This window comes from Malurus melanocephalus, unplaced genomic scaffold, assembly GCF_030028575.1.
Source record: "Malurus melanocephalus ecotype Western Australia unplaced genomic scaffold, MMel_1.1 scaffold_0, whole genome shotgun sequence".
Classification (NCBI taxonomy): Eukaryota; Metazoa; Chordata; class Aves; order Passeriformes; family Maluridae; genus Malurus; species Malurus melanocephalus.
In genome coordinates this window covers 3,062,137-3,082,148 of record NW_026623232.1, presented here as the reverse complement: position 1 = coordinate 3,082,148, position 20,012 = coordinate 3,062,137, and the positions used below count along the sequence as shown (strand labels likewise).

The following is a 20,012-nucleotide window of genomic DNA, read 5'->3' as shown; positions in this document are numbered from 1 at the left end:
ACACCCAACAACTCAATTTTGCTGAAGACTATTTCAATTTTTCTTTTAAATGTCAAGAACAGAAGTAATGTTTTACAGGGTAACTAGTGCAGGTTCTCTGCTCCTTTCCTTATCACARTCCACAGAAAATGACTGGTGCAGTGACATCTGATTGTTGCAAAGCCACCTTTGACAAGCTACAGGTACAACAGTCATTGCAGTAAAATCGCTTTAATTGGTATTTGCTGCAGAGCTACCTGCACTTTACTTAGACAAAAATAAAATTACTGTTGCTGCAAGTGCAGTATCACAACACAATATATTTATTTAAGAGATGGAAAGAGTCCTAAGTTCAGTTTTGTTGTTTCTAGTTATTTATGTGTTCTCTGCCATCTGCAATGGCACATCCCTTACTGGTAATTTAACATTAAACACATTGTTTAGGTTACTCAAGTACATGGACTTKGGTAACCGATGTCCAAAAAAGTTCATAGTTCTAGACTGGTAGTACCTAAGACTGTCCAGTGCACTTAATATAATCTAAAGCAAGACTTTAGTTTCTTTTCTTTCCCAGGACCATTGAGAGCTGCATTCAAGCACAGAGGTCTCTTAATTCTTAGGCTTGGAGTGAGAACATCCTACACTGATGTTAGTTCTGTACTTTGCTATAGCATTGAATGGAGCAGCTGAGCACTATTAGCCTCATAGAGTGCTGGTACTTGTTAGTAAGTTCTTAAGGATGCTTACAGCCTCCTGGAAAGTTGGGGATTTTAAATTTAAAAAAAAAAAGTCAGTGGACCCTTGAATCTAAATAACATTAAATCTAGTATTTTTCTCTTCTGTTAACAACAGAAAAAAAACCACATGCATACAACAGTGACAATAAATAGGGGAATAAGATTCTAATATAATGACTCGTTACAGGATATTAATTCCTATTAATCTATTCATAGAGAGCTGAGTTGCAAACAACGTGCAAATCACATTTTTAGAAGTAGGAAACAGCACTGTCTCTGCAACCCACAGGTATTAGAGATACAGCAATTCAAAGAGAAGACATTTCTACTTGCTTGACACAAAAATTAGCTCGCACATTCAATTTTAGACCAAATGTTTGTAGTGCAATTTTCCTTTTAACTGAAGTGCCAATTTGGCAGAATGCCTCAGCCTTTATTAGGCAGACAGACTGAACAGACATGGCCTAGCTCTCTCCTGATCAATAAGAATGGTAGGAGTTGTATTTCAGTGAACAAGTATAATCCTATTTTTCCTGTTTATAGGCAGATTGTGACACCTGTCAGTTCTTATTTCCTACATTATACAAGCTTTACACTTAAGGAGGGACAGGAACTACATCTTGTTTATTTTCCGCAATGGACGGGCAATCTCCCTCATTTTCAAAGTTTAYATTCACGAATGAAGAGCCTGCTGTTGCTTCAGGCTGGTCTGTCTGGACAGGAGCTTCAGCTTGTGCCTTATTCTGCTGTTCCTGATGCCGTCTTTCTGCTTCTTCTGACATCTTGTTTTCCTGTTCCTCCTCTTCCTCCTGAAAAGGGATAACCAGATTCATACGCTACAATTTACCWCTTAGATTAACCCGAAGTCTTTCCATAAGAGCTTACCAATTGCTATTACAAGGCAAGGACATTTGTTCCACTGGAAAACAGTCACTAGTTGATCACAAGGAACGGTATATTCCAGAACTCCCATTATGGAGGAAATATTGCCAAAAGTGAAAGATTAAACCATGTTAAACACAGAAAAAAAAGACACCTATCTAGATAAGCTGTTTTAATTAATAGCACTAGTGACAGTTCTACCTCCTCTAAAGCTTTTTCAGCTCTCAGTATAAAAATAAACAATAAAACTTTAAATATGTTTTCCATCTCTTCTAAATGAAGACTAGTAAGGGTTGTTTTTTTTTTTTTCCTAAAGCACTGGCTACCTAACAGCCTTGTCCAGTTATGCTTTAGAACAAACAGCAACCTCATGTTCAATTTACCCTTGACAGTGCATTGAACAAGTTCCAGAGTTGCAAAGTGTATTGGTAGCAGCAACCTCTTTGCAGTGTTTAGCAGCTGTCCGTCCAACTTTCTCATGGTGTTGACTAGAAAATGTATTGTACCAGAGACAAAAACAGAGCAGAGGTCAGGACCCACCTCATTCTAAGACTGATGAGCTGGAGAGAAAAGGTTGATGGATAAGCAAATGTTAATCATGCATCAAATAAAAACTGAAGGCAAGCTGAAATTGAGGGCCTAAAGCTTCATTTTAATGATAGAATACAAATTTTATTTTTTAGAATACCAGGGAAGACAGATTGGGAGAAAAGGAGTGCAAGAAYCCTATCTCACACACATACCTCTCTCTTCATTCTGTAATACTCATCAATGGCATATTGGTATTTTGGTGTGCTTATCCCCAGAACAGATGCAATCTTTTCCCCCAGGAAATCACACACTAAAAAATAAAGAGAGGTTTACATATAATTAGCATCTAGAAGAAAATTCWTAAACAGAGTTTTATTACAGAAATTAGGACCATTTTTCCCAAATGGTTTTCTATAGTCCTACTTCACTTGCAAAATAAAATCTGTGAGGTTAATAATTACTTACATGTAATTATTAGCTGAACATACTAATAATTGTTCTTTAGGATAAAGAATGAACAAAAGGAGAAAAACATGGAATTCAATGAAAATATATGTGGTGGTAGCGTTTGAATTCAGTTAGTTTCAGCTTTGGATCTAAGTTTGTTTTGCTAGGAATCAGTTAAAGGGAAAGCCTTGAGCTGAACTTTAACTTAAAATTAAGATCAGACAAAAGTACAAGGGTACCAACWGCACTAGCAGTTCAGCCTAGTGTTACTAGCAAACTAGACAATATTTATTGATATAAGCATACTTCAAGTCAGTTTTAACAATGTTCTGTGTTGCATACTAATGGATTAATAAAATATTTATGTTTCAGCTGTCTCAGTTCTCAAACTGTACGCTACATTCAGTGCTACTTTGCTAAAACAGCTCAAAAGTATGGAACAGGGGGAGCTTGTCAGYCAGTTTCTTTACCATGGTGATGGCTACAGCATTGGTTATTGAGTAAAGGCAAGCAGGAAGTCAAATATTCTACATTTCAAATTGTAAATCTGCCCCAAGGATGCAAATGAGTTAGTCATCTCCACGGAAAAAAAGTTACAAGTTAGCAATTGACTACTTAAATGAACATTCACAATAGCTCATTTTAAAGATATCCTGTCATTCCAAGCATTGTGCAAAAGTACARTTCGAATTAAAAATGTAAGAGCCAAAACTTAAGTGCAAAGAAGAAAGGACTRATCTTCAAATTCATAGAAAGCTTCTGAAAAAAGCAGTATCTACCACCATATAGAAGAACAGGTGCATAATTACACCATAGATTAGAGAAAAAGTGTTTCTAAAAATAAGGATAGGTTAACTAATAGAYTGCCAAAAAAAATTTAAATATTCAAAATTACACGTACAATGGCAAATTGCACAATATTTGTCAAAAAACCCAATAGAGATACTTTACAACTTGGAAAGAACACAGACTTAGCACAAGCATTTTTAAAACCTGGCAACATTTTGAAAGGTCTAGGAGTCAAATTTCTGTGCAGTGAGTTTAAGACCTTTGATAATAATCCTGTTTATTTCTGTAACCTCAGAAGTTTATTGTATGGCACACAATTAGATGTGTTCTTGGGATAATTTCTAGTTGTCTTCAGAAAAACTGTCAGTTTAGTTACACCAGCCAGCATTCCTTTCAGGTAACATCRCACAAAACGGTTCCACACAAAACCTAATACAAGGCTGATACATTCCCCTGCCAACACCTACCTATCTCCATATGCAGAAAAAGGGGGAAAAGTGTTCATCAAAAGGGTATTTTCCATTCATTTTTCCATGCAAGAGTTGCTGATTGAAAGTAAAAAAACATTTTTTTTAMGTGCCTAAGGCAACTTCTTCACAGAGTAAATTCAGTCCGATTCATACTTTTGAAAAAGCAACACGTAGAGCCCAATGATTTACAGTCTGTCAGYGTGACTTGGTGACTTTCAATGTTCCCCTTCTGGATTACCCAAGAATTAAATAAAGCAATACCTGATAAGGTTGACGTGGCAACTCGCAGCATGTGAAACCACAGGTAGGGTCCCCATGTGAGTGTTGTCTGCAGGAACAAGAGTAGTATGAATACATRCAGCTGTATGTTCATGGACCAAAATAACACATGCAAAACCTCAAATGGCTTGAAAAGAAATATCTGCCATGTCTSCTGTTTTTAATAATATTTTTGCTTTAAATAAGTGTAGACCAGACAAAAGATGCAAAGTATCACTGTAAAACATAAACACAACCATGKCTTCTCTCTAGGAAAATTTCTTTCACTCCTTTTTGTTTTCCACTCCCAGATTTGGGAAATGACAAGCATCCAACTGAATCCCTGACTAGAAAAAGCTTTCCACAACATTCTGAATTACATCAGGCCAARARAAGTGAGGTAACACAGTAGTGCCTCATTACAATAATCAGTGAACTGAAAAGAGACTGTTCAAAATCCAACCAAACTTTCAAACCTCTGAGGAAGATGCTACTTTCAAACATTTACAACCAGATAGGAATTATYCCTTGAAATTGCATCTGAAAAACAAAACCAGGAGCCCTGAGGGAGGGGCAGAGTTACTGCAGCTCTGAGGGAGTGATGGAGATAMTGCTGAGAAAGCACCTGGGGTGATGGGAACCATGAGGAACACCAGATGAATAAAATGGCTCCAGTGTGTCACCTCGAGCATTTGGATGGAAGTGAGGAAGTCTCCGAAGAGCTTGCACASCCAGGCACGCAATGTGGGACATAAACAGGAATCAGAGATCTGTGTGCAGCTGCAGGGGTAGGATCCCGTCAGGATCCCAGGGATGTGGTGAATGGACCGAGTGCTGCTGTGGAGGGATAYGCACCCTTTAAGAAGGGCTTGCCAGGAAGACAAAGAAGAGGAATTGCTCTTTGCATGACTGTGGTGCATTCATATCCACAGCAAAAATACTGCAGCCTCCAGACAAACTAATATATGTATACATATAGTAAATTACAGATTTAGAATTAAAATAATGGGCATGCACAGGCTATGCTTTTCATCAAGGGAAGAGACTGTTATCTGTTTAAAAAAACAAACTAAACCATGTAATCAAAAAGAAAAGGGGAAAAGCAGATTCCAAGCTAAGGGGGGAAAAACTGTCGGCTTTCACTGTTGTGAAAACTCAACTTTCATAGTGAACTAAAACATGTTTGTAGTTAACAGTTGTATTCAGGTGAGCTTTTTGTTACGTAKTTCCCCCCAGAAAAGATCTTTGTAGATGTACTTTTCTTCTGGGAAGTATAAATAAAAAGTGTCAGCTTTTAGTAAGTAAAACACATTAGCTCTACTCAATTACAGAAGTATTTATAACTTGCTGCTAGGAACTGTTCAGTAGTAACCTTTTTCTATGATCTTAATAGATACCTGCACAGGAACAACCAATATTATTGTAAATAATACAGCTATAGAAACTAGTTGGTATAGCCTCACTAAGCATGTACACAAGTTACCAGACTTTGGTTCTTTCCAACATGGTCTCTACAAATCAGTGCAGCAAGAAATTGTCTGTCAAGCCAGAAACTCAAGTTGGGCAGGCTGACAAAAAGCCAGATGCTGTATATTTTTGGCAGTGCATACRGAAAATGTCCTGCCAAGGTAAAAGTGTAAGCAAAACCAGCTGCTATCCTGCTCACACAAAAGCACCTCCAGCTCATTGATTATGTGCTCAGTTGGCAGACAGGCTAACGAGGACTTTGTTCAGATGAAGAAGTAAAAAAAAGTGCTGAAAAAGCCTGTTGTCACAGGTGCAAATAATGGCACTGACAGGGYTCTGTACAATCCTTCATGACGAGGTGACAGGGTTAAAAAGCACTCACACAGGGCGCAGGACAAACAAGGGCCTGCTGAGTGCTGTAAGAAAGAAGCTACAAGAGGCCCCATAACACTTTAGAGTGAAAAGACAGGCTGAACTTCAATGTGACAGAAGTAACTCAGACCCAGAACATTCTAAGATGTATACGGTAACACAGACAATTTGGGAACATCTGAGGCCCAGCAGATACAGAGGTTCTATTTCCACTCTTCCCCCACCACATTTAAAAATCAGTACATCAGAAGCACTTCTAAGTTCACCTTCACGGGAACCTCTGCTCTGTGACAAAGACTTTCTGATGGTAGACAATTCCTCATTCCTGGCTTTGCCAGACCCCTCAATTTAAAAAGGAACCTTCTTTCCAGTGCCTCCAAAGGCAATATAAAACCATGAGAGAGGCTACTTCACAGAAATTCAACAGTAGAAAGGATATGGCTTGGAGAGTAAGCCACCAGAAACAACCGAATGCATCCAGGGAATCACCTTCTTTTTCCACACATTCCTCCTTTAGCTCCTGAGGGTAAATTTGGGTGCCCTCCCAGAGCACCTCAGAGATGGAAGCAGAAAAGGCAAATTTGAGCCAAGAACTGATACAGGGGAAACCAGAACCATTTGAAGTGACATGAACAGGGCGGTTAAGCAATGGTTCAGTAGAAACCAATCCTTGTCTGTGAAGCAGCTTTACTGCACTAAACTGGGAACTGGAAAACCATACCCAAGTMAGGTCCTACAGACCTGCAGAAACAMATACCAGATACAGCATGTCAGYTTCCTTTGGCCAGCCAGAGAAGCCTTAATGTTCAGTCTTTAATCAACTCAAGGACACAGCAATACTGTATTTCTTGACTGRAAACAAGGGACAGTATGAAACACAGTACACTGGTTTATTGTATTTCTCCTGCCATCGGTCTCTTTAGTATACGTTTCTACAATGCACAATTACATTACTTAGCTATCCTGACTTTATTTTGTTGTTAAAATGGAAAACACAATGGTTTTGACAACTGATTTTTAAATTACAAAAAATCTTAATGTACAATTTTAATTTAAATAGGAATGAACATCRGGATTAAACCACTGATAAACCCCAGAGGCCTGTGATTCAATAACAGAACATGATTTTCTTTCCTAGTATGAGGCTGCTGAAGGGAGCACACACGTTCCCTTGAATTTCTGAGTGCACCATGTTCCTAAACAACCCACATATGCAATTTTTTTTGGCAGATTTCTGCCCTATTAACACTTAAAATTTCYGAAGTATGTAGGGTTTCTTTTTGTCAGAGCCAATGGCAAAATGAGAAAAATAGTAATTTCCTGATTTAGGAAAAACAAAATCCTGCATTTAATAGTTAATACACACAACCAAAAAGATGTTTTTCATTGTCTACCATGCTAAGATACATTTAAAATTAGTTTCATCATTGACTGCTCATTGCTATAATAATTGCTATAATCCTTTAGTGTATACACCATGTAAAGCTGTGGCACCTAAGACAAGCCAGTGCAAACAAGCTCAGAAACACAGATACCATCCTCCATCAAGAGCTTCTACCATATTATGAGTAGTTATTACTCAGTCAGTGACTATTTTTCTCCTTCTTCCTCAAATTCTTTAAAGAAAATCAGAGTTTGATGGTCCTCAAAAGAGGACTTTTTTCTATCTGAAGTTATGGCCCTTTTAACTATAAGATATCAAGATAATCTTCCTGCAAGGGTATGTTTCAATCTTTCTAAGCACTGAAGGTTAATAAAATTAAATCTCTCCCAGAGCTTTGCTGCAGATATGTTCTCAGGATGAATTCTAAGGTTATTACACCAACAGTCATGTTGCTTACAACTCCTCTGTGAAGGCTTACATTTCACCTTCTGCCTACTCATCTAATAGGTGAATACAGCAAAGAGTTTAATGTCCCTCCAGGGATAAAAGAAGGATTATCCTCTTAATTAATATAAAACAAAATTTTGGTGGACAAAAGCAAAAAAAAAATTACACATAAAGTGCAAACATCAACATTTTAGGACAGAAGACTCAAAAATAAAACGTGTATGCTATTAAAGCATTTGAATTTCATTGTGAGAACCTTCAGATAATACTGAATGCTATTACCTAAAAAATAAGAATATCCTGTGTAATTAATTCAAAAACAAAACACAGAATGGACACCCCAGTCCAACAATGTTAATGAACTGCGTGCTGACCTACAGAAGCACCAGAAGTTGTTTCAAACAAAATTTAAAACACAGTTCTTTTTGAGAATTTGTTTTGAATAATAGGAACCCACCACACCAAGTGCTCTGGTTATGGTGTTACCAGGATATAGGCATACTACTTTGCTTAGGAAGAAAGGCATTGTCATTGCCTGCTTAGCTCTAAAATACAATWAAACCAAGGAACTTGGTTGAAGACATTTCTTTACAAAACAGCAAAATATTAGTTTCCCTTAAACTCATCCAAAAGCTGCCAGGATGCTAATGCTAGCAAAGCTTTGAAATTTCATGATGCAAAGTTTCTATTCAAAATATTAAATGTGCTTTTTCTACAAATAAAYGGGTCCAGAAATAGCTATTACTTGCAAAATACTTTTTTGTATCCCAACTGAGATAACAAGTTTTAGACATGCTGGTCTCAGCAAACAGACTATTTAATTGCTTTTAYAGAAATCCTACAATAAAAACATTTTTAAAGCAGCTGCTGGCTAAAACATCAAAGCTCAGCTTGGACTAACGTTTCTTCAATTGTCTGGCTCAGCTGGGATACACGAAGCATGCAGGAGATAAAGTAAACCTCACTAAATGGCAACCCCTGCTCTAATCAAGTTCACTCTGTCCAAGGTAAAAAGCAATATATAATAAGACATAGCATGCCCCACAGTAAACTATTCTGGTTTGGGGGTCCTTTTATTSAAAAGTGTATTTGAAATTAAGGATTTAATAAACTATAAAAGGAGAATAACGCAATCTTAACTCCACCATACATTATACTTTTTGGTACTCAGAAAAAAAAACCTGTATCAGGAAAGGAGGGAAAAATCATGCCCCATTCCTGGCTGTTGTGCACACCTGAGGGCTCTTCAGTGAAGTGCGCATTCGCACAGCAGAATGCACATCTCTGCCCTCGCAACACCTACACCAAGGATTGTGACCACCATGGGACTCTTTACTGTGAGGAAATGCCACAAAAAATTATATAYATCTTGTTCCTTGCTCATTATAACTGAGAAAAAAATCTCTCAGACATCCATGGATATCTGACATGACTGCCTAGTGCAGAACAGACCTGACTCTGAAGATACCTGAACATTACCATAATAGTCAGTTTCACAATTCTTACATTGCTTTGAGAAGATTCTTGAGGAAAAAAAATCCCCTACCACCCAGCAAGGCAGCTTACCATCTTACTCATTGTTTGTGATGACAATACATTTCTTTTCCAACTTAAAACTTCATGTSCATTTTATAYTGATAATATCCTACCTGCTCTCAGGCTAATGTTATTTTTTGTTGTATACAAGAACTGCCTAGTAAGAAAGAGAGCACTGCCATCAATCCATACAAAATAAGATGCAATAGCTTCACCTGTGAATTACTAGGAACCCCAATCCCACCTGAATTCCCATAGCCTCACTGCAGCTTAGTCCTCAACCCACCTTTTTACTTCTTCTAGATTCACTTTGCAGAGGGGAAGAAAGGTATTGCTTGACAGTCAAAGCAAACCTCTTATGGTTCACCACTTCAGAAGASTGTAAGCAGAAAGTCAAATTCTTCAGTCCCTCCAATACAGCCAAGTTCTCCCAGGATGGATAGACATCTTAATAAATACAGGCCCTACTACTGTAAACAGAAAGCTGCAACCACAACATTTCTTAATTATGGATTCCCAAATTATGGTGCAAAAGTAATTTCAACAGTAATGTCAAGCAGAAAGCAGAGCACTGTTTTCCATGCATGCAAGGACTCTGAAGCGTGGGAACAAGCAACTCTACACCAGTGTCTGCCTTCAGTGTGGAACCAGGTAGGACAAGCTGCTGCACGAAGCCATGACTCCTGGCTYCAGGACATCAGGAAGGACTGTCTCCAACTCAGTACAGGCATTCAAGCACAGAGAGGGCCAGCAAGAGCTCTGCCAGCAGGCAGGAATAGGACTGCAGACCCCATTTATTGGGGCAAGGATTGTTGTAGAAAGGTGGCAAAAAGAGGTAGTTGGGACACCAATTTCTAGGGTCGTCATTAAAGAAACATGAGACTGGGCATGTGGAAAGATGAAGAGCAGGATCTGGATTTTCTCTGGGACTGACTGCCAGAGGGTGGGGAGCWGCAGCCGCTGGTGTTGGTACGTGCAGCTGTAAGCTTTGCAATCAAACTATCACTACAAAACAGTTTATCAGATAGGCCAACAAATGAAACAGATTATGTATTTCATTTTACCTGTAATTATAGATGCAAAATCATGGACAATAAGGAAAATGCATTTTAGCAACTACAATGCACATTACTGGTTTTAATTGTTGAGACTCCACTTGAATCTGGACCAATAAAAGGCTACTCCATTCACAGGTCAAGCCACATCTCAACATTTACAAGACTGATAATATCACCTACATGGACTATGCAGGTCCTTTAACATCTGTTTTTTTTAATGTATTACACCAGTTTTCTTTTATTTCTGCAAGTCATCTGCTTCTTTCCCTCCTAAACTGTTTTTTAATTGCATCAAATCGTTATGGTATGGTAACCCYAAATTATACGTTTAACCTTCCACTGTAAAAAATAATAAGAAAAAAATGCCTCCTCTGCTATTTTTTTTTAAACAACAGTACAAATCAAGGAGATACCAGGCAAATATTACTAGAAGGGGAAATGCTGGAGAGGACAAACTAGAACCATGAAGAACTTAAACCCATTTCTAATTAATAAGGCTATTTTAGCGGAGAAGAATGCAAGGACAAAACTTCCCAAGAACAGTTTTCACAGCCCCTTAAGGCAATCAAGTTATTAGAATTTATAATACTAAAGACTGTATCAGATTCGTGACACAAAAAATAAAGTGTAAAATGTTGATAGCTACCCAGCAAACCAGAAGTAGCAACTTATCAAGTAAAATACCTACGGGATCTACAGGTGGCAACAGGTCTTTTTTCTCTTGTTCATCTTCCTCTTCATCTGTGCTGTATTCTTCCATTGTTTCTCCACTTGCAAAATGAATAACCCTCCTTGGAATTTTCTTTTTCTTTCCTATGACACCCAGCTCCACATTTTCAAAGTTATCTCCCTTAGCAAGTTGCTACAAAGGGAAAAAAAAATCATTATCTCAAGTACACGCCTGTGGAACAGAAAAGTTCGCCCTTAAAAAACTTCATGAGATATTTAAAATATTTTAGATTAGTTAGCATATACAGTGGACATTTAAAAGAGCTTGCCTGTAGGTAAAAGACTGAAACATTCTTGTTTGCAGACATGCAAAAACTGATGTCTTCTCTAAAAGTAACAAAAAGGTTAATTGTGGGGCYATGTTTCATTAAATAGTTTGATAAGCACATAAATGTTAACATTTAGAAGTGTACTAGGTTTGGAATTAATGTCCTATTRAATTAATCAAGTTGTTCATAGGCTGTAGCCACTTCTTCGCAGGTTCAGGAAGACATCTCTAGCCCAAAAGAGAACCAAGTAACTAAGCAGCCAGGCTTAATAAAAGGGACCATGGTAAAAGGACAACACTTAATTTTGTGGCTAAGAACATAGAAAGTGAGAAGTACAATGTTTGGCTGTGTTCTTCCAGCTGCTGAATACTACAATGCAGTCTTTGGATCRCAAGCACTAAAAATACACACTTCTAGTTCAAAGGCCAGTCAATAAATCTTTAGGCTAATAACTCCTGCAGGCAGAAAATTTTTTAGTAAATGTTTTGTATTGCAGCTATCAAAACAAGCCTTTGTCTTAGTAGAGCTTTTAGAKACTACTGCATCAAATGCACAAAACTGTGCTGGAAACACGTCTGTCATGTACAGAAGGCCATAGAGGTTAGGAAATGACAGCCACATGTTTTTAAGGTTTTTAAAAATGCATGAGCTCATGTAATTTGAAACTATATCATTAGGAACGACRTGTGTATCGGTGTGCACAATCCAGGTTGCATAAAATGGGCACAATCCAATTTCCAACTTCTCCCCTATACAAACTTAATGATCTCCACAATTCAAAATTATAAATACATGTTTTAGCATACATTTGTAAGTCATCCCTTAATCACTGCAAGYACAGCATCACCATCCCCATCTCTCCCGTGCCGGATTACACAACACAGCTTTGCAAGGCAAACAGGCTTTGTCAGCTGGGGAAGACAGAGTGCATGGGAGCTTGCAGGGAGCAGGGGCAGCAGGGGCTTGCAGGGAGCAGAACAGCTTCCTTCATTCCAGGCACAGATTATTCTCATGCCCACAGAGAGGAGGGAGGCAAGGTAAAGATCAYGTGCTGAGCTCTACAGAGGTGTGCAGAGGGAGTGCACCCATTCATCATCTCTCCTAGCCATGTACCACYGCTTCTCAAAACTGCAAGTCATCGCAGCTTCCTTCAGCATTGCTTTAGCCACGGTGGCACATTTCAGGCACTTTCCTGAAAGGGAGGTGAAGCAGAATCCAGCAGCAAGTTTTCGATGGGGTAATTCAGCTGAAACAGCACTGTATTTTCATGAAGAATCACATTTCCACGTAGAAAGACAAAACTGACTGTCCGAGCGCAAACTCTCTGCTGTCTATCAGTCTTAGGAATAGGGGAAAGCTATAAAAACACAAATGATGAAAACAGTAATGCAACCTGAGCACAGGGAGCGCTCCCTTGCTGCCATTATAAAAGCGCATACCACTTACTGTGACTCAGATCTGTGTYTTTTGGTGCACAAGGCACCACAGAATTGGCTTTTTATGAACATTCCACACTCCTTTCCTGGCATCGTACAATGATGCTGTTTTTATGTTTAGTCACAGTACTGAAAAGCACTGCTTCTTACAAACACATCRTAAGTATCACTAGGATTAGTAACAGCAAGCAAAATAACCCCTCGTAACTGTTCCTCTAAAAGCAGTCTCTTCATCTGATTTTGGCTCATTTAGTGCAAATGTTTCAATTACTTTAACTTAGAAAACGACATTGGTTAATGTTTTAAGTTTAAAAAGCAGGCCTTGGTTTCCTGTACATCCATCCCACACTCACACTACCTACAGTATGCAGCTCCACACAGGTGGTACCGGTACAACATTTCAGACAAATGCTGTAGCTCAAGACAGTAGGGATTCATCAAGGAATAATTAAACTGGTTCTCTTAGTAATCTGACTCAAAGTCCTACATTATTAAATAAATAACATCTATAATCTGCTCTTTTGGTTATTCCYTGCTCAGTAAACCTGAGTGTGGCTTTTAGTCATCACTGGCCTTTAAGTTTTACCAACATCAATAAAAAACAACTCTCACAGCTACARGAAGAAAGCTCAGAACCAGTAAGTTTTATCTTTCCAAAACTGTGGTAACGCACATCTATTCTAGAGGTCAAATGTTACAGTATTTACTGATTGGGAATTTAAATTTACACTTTTGATCTTCTTTTCCAAATTTGATCTTCTTTTCCAGTTTGGGCRGTTATTACAAAGATTTTTCTTCTGGCTTTAGTCAGGTGTCTGATCTCAGTTTTTTTTCCACAGGCTCCTCCTTCTCTAACACATTATATGGTCCTGAAAGGCACAGCATTTGTTCCCATGTCACGGAAGTATTTACTTTGGCTTCTATTCCCTGCAACTATTAGACACCAAGACMGGTCACTCTTGTGCTTTGGCCTCACTGGCTTACACACTTAASCTACTTGGTAAACACTGTAAAGCGACTTCCTCTTTCTTTTAAATGTCCTCTTGGAATTTTCTTGGCTTTATGGCACACATACAAACCTTGCATGCCAGGCAGTCAGGATATGAAACTCACATTCTTTGTTTACCCTTTATACCCACTCTATCTCACCCTTTGTACAGAAAGAGAGAACAGGGCATCTTTTGACAGTGCTGATACAATATCCAGCACTATGGAATTTTAGTCCATATAAAATGCCAAAATAAATAAATTACAATTAAGGATAAGGTGTGCCTGGACACCTGCAGGCAAGCTGGGAGAGGTGACACAAGTAATATTAAGTGATGCAATAACATAAAGTTTCATAAAGGAGAGGAAGAAGAAAAGCAAAAAGCATTATTGAGAGCATCTTTTAATGTGTCGAATGCAAGAATTCTTATGAGAATGATGACCCAAAGCACCAAAGTATGTGAGTATGTGACGTCCACTCTCCCGGAGAAAGACGAGTAATTCAATTTGCATGGACCTACTGACCTGATACTGCTAGTCACTAGAAGGCTGGCAATAGCTAATGAAAAAATTTCTATCGTGCTATCTTGGCTGTCTTACTGATTTAATTTGTGATAATTTTTTTGGCCGGGGTTCTGCCGTGAGTTTGTTTAGGCTTGAGTGGTTTGGGTTTTTTCCATGTGGCTTGACTTTCCACCTTTGTGTTTCAACTGAAATTAAAACAGCACGAGTCTTTCTGAAACAAAAGACAACAAAAAGAGCCGGAGGACGACTATAAGAACAGACACCTTCGAAGTAACAAGTCTGGGAGAGGCACCATAACCGGTGAAGGGGCAGCGGCAGCGCCGAGAACACCCAGGGCGAAGCGGCGGCCGGTGCGAGGAGCGGCCGAGCAGGGACAGCGAGCTCCCTGGGCTGCAGTGTAATTAAGAGCTGCTGCCCCTGACTGTGTCCCACGCCCTCGCCAACTTGACAGCACGGAGCGAAGTGGAAACCTGTCTCGCTTTAATATTMATCAGGCTCGTTTGTCAGAGCCATTGTCCGCCGACGAGCAGGAGACACCGGAGACACGCGTGCCCGCCGCGCTGACTGTAATTACAGCGCGCTGGATGGAAGCACTGACGGGCTGACAGACCGAGTTCCTCTCCCGCGGCCGGGCACCGCACCCCAGCACCACAGCGGGGAACCGGGGGCTCCCCCCGCCCCGCACCGCCCCGGCGGGTCAGGCCGCGGCCGCCACCCACACCCCGGCCGGCCCCGCCGCGGCCTCGCCCCGCTCCGGAAGCGGCTGCGCCCGGACCCCGCCGCCCGCCCGAAGGGACCGGGAGAGCCGCCCCGCCGGCCCCGCTCACCTGCTCGGGCTCCATGGTGCCGSCGGCGGGCGCGCAGTACAGGGTGATGGCGGACAGCCCCTGTTCCATCCTCCCGCCCGCCGCGGCGCCGGGGGAGGGCGGCAGCGGGCCCGCCGCGGCCCGGGGAGGCGAGAGCGGCCGGGCGGCACCGCCCGTCACACCGCCCGCCGGGGCGGCGCTTGCGGCCCGGGATGGGCAGCGCACAGCCGCTGGATCGCCCTCGACAGAGATTGCAGTGCCGGTCGCGCCAGTGTTGGGTGTTTGGCTTCTCTCCGCAGGCCGGCATTAACCGGAGCCGGGAGGGAGGCACGGGAGAGGCCAGAAGCTGCCGAGCTACCAGGCACAGCCATGCCTGCACAGAGGAGGAAGGGTATTCTCACTGCATTGAGGAAAAAACACACGTTCTAGGGCAACACACACATCATCTTCCAAAAATGCAAAGTGGTAGAATAATACTTTAAGTAGAACATGGAGTTGCATGACAGTAGTTAGGGGTCTAGCTCGCCCAGGACCACCCTTGCTCAGCCTTCCACGATTGCGTGTTGGTTCGGGTGACTCAGCCCTTCGTAAAGAACGAATCCCTGAACAAGAAAGAAATACACACCGAGGGTGACCTGGCCCCTGGGCTGCGGCTGCATGAGAAAATAACGTGTGCCCATGAGGGTGGGAGAAGTGTTTGCCASGTAAGGTTTGCTCAGCTGCTCCTGGGGAGAGGTGGGATCTTCTGCCCCCRGGGTGTGTTGAGGTCTCTGGGGTGTAGGGGATGACCCAGCCAGAACAGAGGACAAGAGCTGACCCCTAGCAAAAGGTACATTATTAAATGCCAGCTACCACTGAAAATAGCCGGAGGTAGAGGGATTTGAAATACTCTTTTTATGGGATCGAGGGAATAGCTTGGTTTTGGAGTTGTTGGTTTTTTTTTGATGGAACCAATGGCTGTAACACGCAACTCCCTGATAGACAAGAGCCATCTTTCAATCCCACATCATTATGAATAGTTTCCAAAAAATTACCCTCTATGACACATAGGGGCTTTTAAGACACTTTCTTAGTCATATTACCAAAGCATTGTCCACAGCCCATGACAAAAGCTCCAGCATAAATGCATCAGACTTACAGTTGTACTAGTATAAGGCAGAAAATGTTCCCTTGTGAAAAGGGCTGACATACAGTGTATGATTACAGAACCATGTGAATGTAAGGTTAGAGTATTATTTTAGACAGTACTGGGCTGAACATCTGCTTAAGGTATTACAACAGGCATATATCCTTTAAAGTTCCAAAGAAACAGTTAGGATACATAAATATTTCTTATCCCCAACAGAATATACATTCAATTTATTCCAGTCCTTACTAGAGTAACAGCTCCTCAAGAACAGCATTAAATCTACCAACCAACTTGCTTTCCTTTGTCTCTACTGTGACTGTAGTAGCTATACAGTCATATTGAACATGATCTTTCACCTCCCAGAACAATTGGCATTTACAACTTAGACAAGCTTAATAAGTTTAGCATATCAATATTAAAAGTCCTATGGAAAGGTGAAGAGAATTAACAAATAAACCCACAGATACTTGTGTGTGCTRATAGTTAATAGTCCAGCTTCTAGCACACAGCTGTCTATTGACCATCATAACCATTTCTTAGGCTGCTGAGCAGCAGACTGAGCTCCAACAGCTCAGACAAAAGCTTGTCTGAYAGCAGCAACAGCTTTCAGCAAGATACGCACAGAAAGACAGACCTCAGTCTTGTAYTTCCAGCCAATTTTGCTTGACTCTMGCTCTTTAAGGTTCTTGTATGCCAGAGAAAACTTTGYTCCAGCCTTTTCTGAGATCCTGTAGAGGATGAGTACAAAAACCCTAATGCAAGAAAATGATGCTGGTGTTTGTCATATACTTGCCAGTGTTGTATTTGTATCAAGTTGTTAGAGGCCATGTAAGTTACCAGTTCATTCAGATGTGCTCCTATACAGTTGAACTCTTGTTCTTAGTGCCTTTATCACAAATGGGGTTTTTTTCCAGACTTGAAATCCTCAGGCAATTTTTTTCTACAGGTTCCAAAGTATTTGCTACCTGGTTGCTACAGTAAGAGCAATATATATTTTGCTCATTCCAGCATATATCTTAGAAATAACAATTGACATGTGCTTTAAAGGAAATGCATTCTCAACTTGCCCTTGCCTCTGCCAACATGCAGGTAATGACAGCTCTGTTCCTATCTGGTTGCAGTTTTAGTACTTTGGAAATGGYTAACTAAAAGTTAAAACTAAATGTAGGCCACAGGCTGAAAACAGAGTTAATTGTTGGTAACTTGACAGTCTGACTGAGCCTGTCCTGGAGCACAGTGCCTCAGTGTTCATCCTCAATATCCCTATTCATGTTTGATTTCCATCAAAAGCATTAACCATCCACTGTCCCCTATGGACTGCATTTCAAACGAAGATTTGATACTCTTTTCGGCATGGTTTTGCAGATTGCACTGGTTTACACTGCTCAGGAACTGAAAATACTATAAAAAATGGTTTTAGTAAGCACACCACTTCAGTAGCTGAGGACAGCTCCCCTACAACCAGTGATATGCAATGACTCATTCTTTTGTTATATTTAAAAGACAAAGATTCAACTTAACATTTTATAGATTAATGCTATGCATAAGACATATGCATATACTATTTAAAATACATGGCATACTTGAAGATTTTTCAGCATCCTCCAAATACTGAATACATACCACTAATCAAGCAGGGACTAGTTTCACATTATAAACCACATTAGAGCATACCTTATGTTTTATTAGTGCAAGAGTGTAATTTCCTATATAAGATATTCCCTGCTAGCTGCCACTGTCCAGAGAACTGGCTGACAGAGGGACCCACTTGTTTTAATTATTGCATTTAACTTTATTGAGAAGCAGCAATAGGTGTTCGTTTACAAACCAAGAACTCTCCAGTGTATTAAAACTTATAATACTAAAGGGTAAGAGATCATACCCTATTTGCCAAGATCTGTATTGGATTTCAAGGTTCATCTTGGTCTACTTCATTTCTGAAGTGTGCCTGTATTTCTACCCTTTTGAGACCAACACAGTAAACTGAAATACTAAAGAAATGCTATAGGAAATGAAGATCAAACTGTACCTGAGTTGGGGCAATATACTCTGTCAGATACAGCTCTCTCTGTTTTAAAGTTCAGTACCAGTACAGAATTCCACCTAGTATGCATTAGAAATTATCTCCAGAATAACTGCCTAACCGGTGGCCTGGTACGAAGAGTACCTTCGGCATATGAGATATAGTTTCTATCTGCATACCTGTATTTTTTCAGTCACTTGATTGTGTATGGGGGAAGAATGATAAAATTCTACACAACAAAGTCTTGTACAAACCTGAGTACAGCACATSCACATTTTAAAAATGTTCCACAGCTGAGCATCAACAGCACCTTTTCAGGTACTGAACTATTCTTATAGTATCTATGCCAAACAGGAATTACAACAGTCTTTAGAAACAAATCAAACTAAGGAAATAATCTCATTACTACTTACTGATAAAGGACAGTTAAAAGGAGCTGAAGAAACAGGCCATTCCCTTGTTTATAACCACTTAAATTTTATTTTACAGTATATTTGTGACATTTTATGTTACTATAACCAAAGATCAGGATTGTTTACAAATATAATGGCTGCCATTTGATGTAAACAATTAAAAAGTGTCTCTAAATATTAAAATTTTACATCATGATTTTGTTTTATTAAATTGAATTGCTCTTTGTGCCATCAGTTATTAGTGGAGAGGAACTAATTTAAGCAAAAATAGTTTTCAGAAATTAGATGTAGAAACTGAGAAGCCTGGATAAGATTTCAAAAGACCACCTCTCATCACTGTAAAAAGGAAGAAAGCAAATTCATTCACTGAAATTGCAATGAAGAGTCAACCAAGTCCATTTGTATTAAGGCTTCTTTACATATTATTGAATCCCATCATGCCTTTCATATTCCCAGCAGCACCTTGTTGAAATTGTCTCATCATTGACTGCAAACCTGCCATGCCACCTGCAGAAAACAGGAGAGAACAGGAATGTGTTAATTAACTCTGAAGCGCAGCTCTCTAGCTTGAGGCATCATTACTGTACACACACAATTCCAGTAATATACAAAAGCAGAAGCCCAAGACTGTTAATCTAGGTTTAAACAGCTATTGAAGATAAAGAGTAATTAAAGAAGTCTGCAAAACACSAGGCTTACAGTAGGTTTTAAGATGACTTGTGCATTAAGAACTAGACAAAAGCAAAATCTTGATGGAATGACTATTATCCTGCTCTTGTCCAATTTGATTACTCCAGACAAATCTTAGAAGAGAAGTCTAGGAAGGTTTGTTTTACCACAGACATTCTTCAAGTCATCATTATTCCCAGACAGCATTCATCACAGACAACATGCCCATTTTGAGAGCTGAATCCAAATGAAAAGACTACATTAAGRACTGCTAAGTGTAAAGCATTTGGACTAAACTTTCTGATTTTTGTTAGAAAAATCTAGAAATACTTAGTACTGATATATAATGCARATAGTCTCACAATCCCTTCCTCACTTCTGTATTTCAAATGCTCCACCATAATTGGCAGTCAACYCTTGAAGCTATAAAAAGTCAGCACATACCCATATGATGAAGAACTCTTGGATCCATCATCTTTGCCATCTGCTGGTTCAGTTTGGCCAACTGAGATGGGTTTACGTTCTTGGACATATCACCACCTAAATGAAAAGAGTAATCATAAGAAAGTGGATTAACATAGAAATAGAATTTCTTTTCCATAGAAAGTGGATTAACAAGGCTAGAAATAAAATAAATCCAAATTTTACCTAATTCTAGAATCAAATCCA

General features: G+C 39.8%; 1 protein-coding gene across 3 annotated transcripts in view; it reads right to left on the bottom strand.

Annotated features, from left to right (window-relative positions):
• Positions 1-279: 279 nt before the first annotated feature.
• The window catches only part of LOC130573053 (signal recognition particle subunit SRP54), a 33,495-nt gene continuing 13,762 nt past the window's right edge, over positions 280-20,012 (bottom strand). Inside the window, exons 1-5 of one of the 3 annotated variants that reach the window (XM_057365333.1) lie at positions 15,131-15,290; positions 11,046-11,219; positions 4,097-4,163; positions 2,342-2,439; positions 280-1,525 (exon numbers count right to left, since the gene is read on the bottom strand). In XM_057365333.1, the coding sequence (XP_057221316.1) occupies positions 1,313-1,525; positions 2,342-2,439; positions 4,097-4,163; positions 11,046-11,219; positions 15,131-15,199 (621 nt within the window). In that variant the 5' untranslated portion in view covers positions 15,200-15,290 and the 3' untranslated portion in view covers positions 280-1,312. Of the gene's footprint in view, positions 1,526-2,341; positions 2,440-4,096; positions 4,164-11,045; positions 11,220-15,130; positions 15,291-18,712; positions 19,182-19,787; positions 19,884-20,012 lie in introns of those variants that run through there. The other 2 variants (XM_057365416.1, XM_057365244.1) reach the window with 2 other exon arrangements.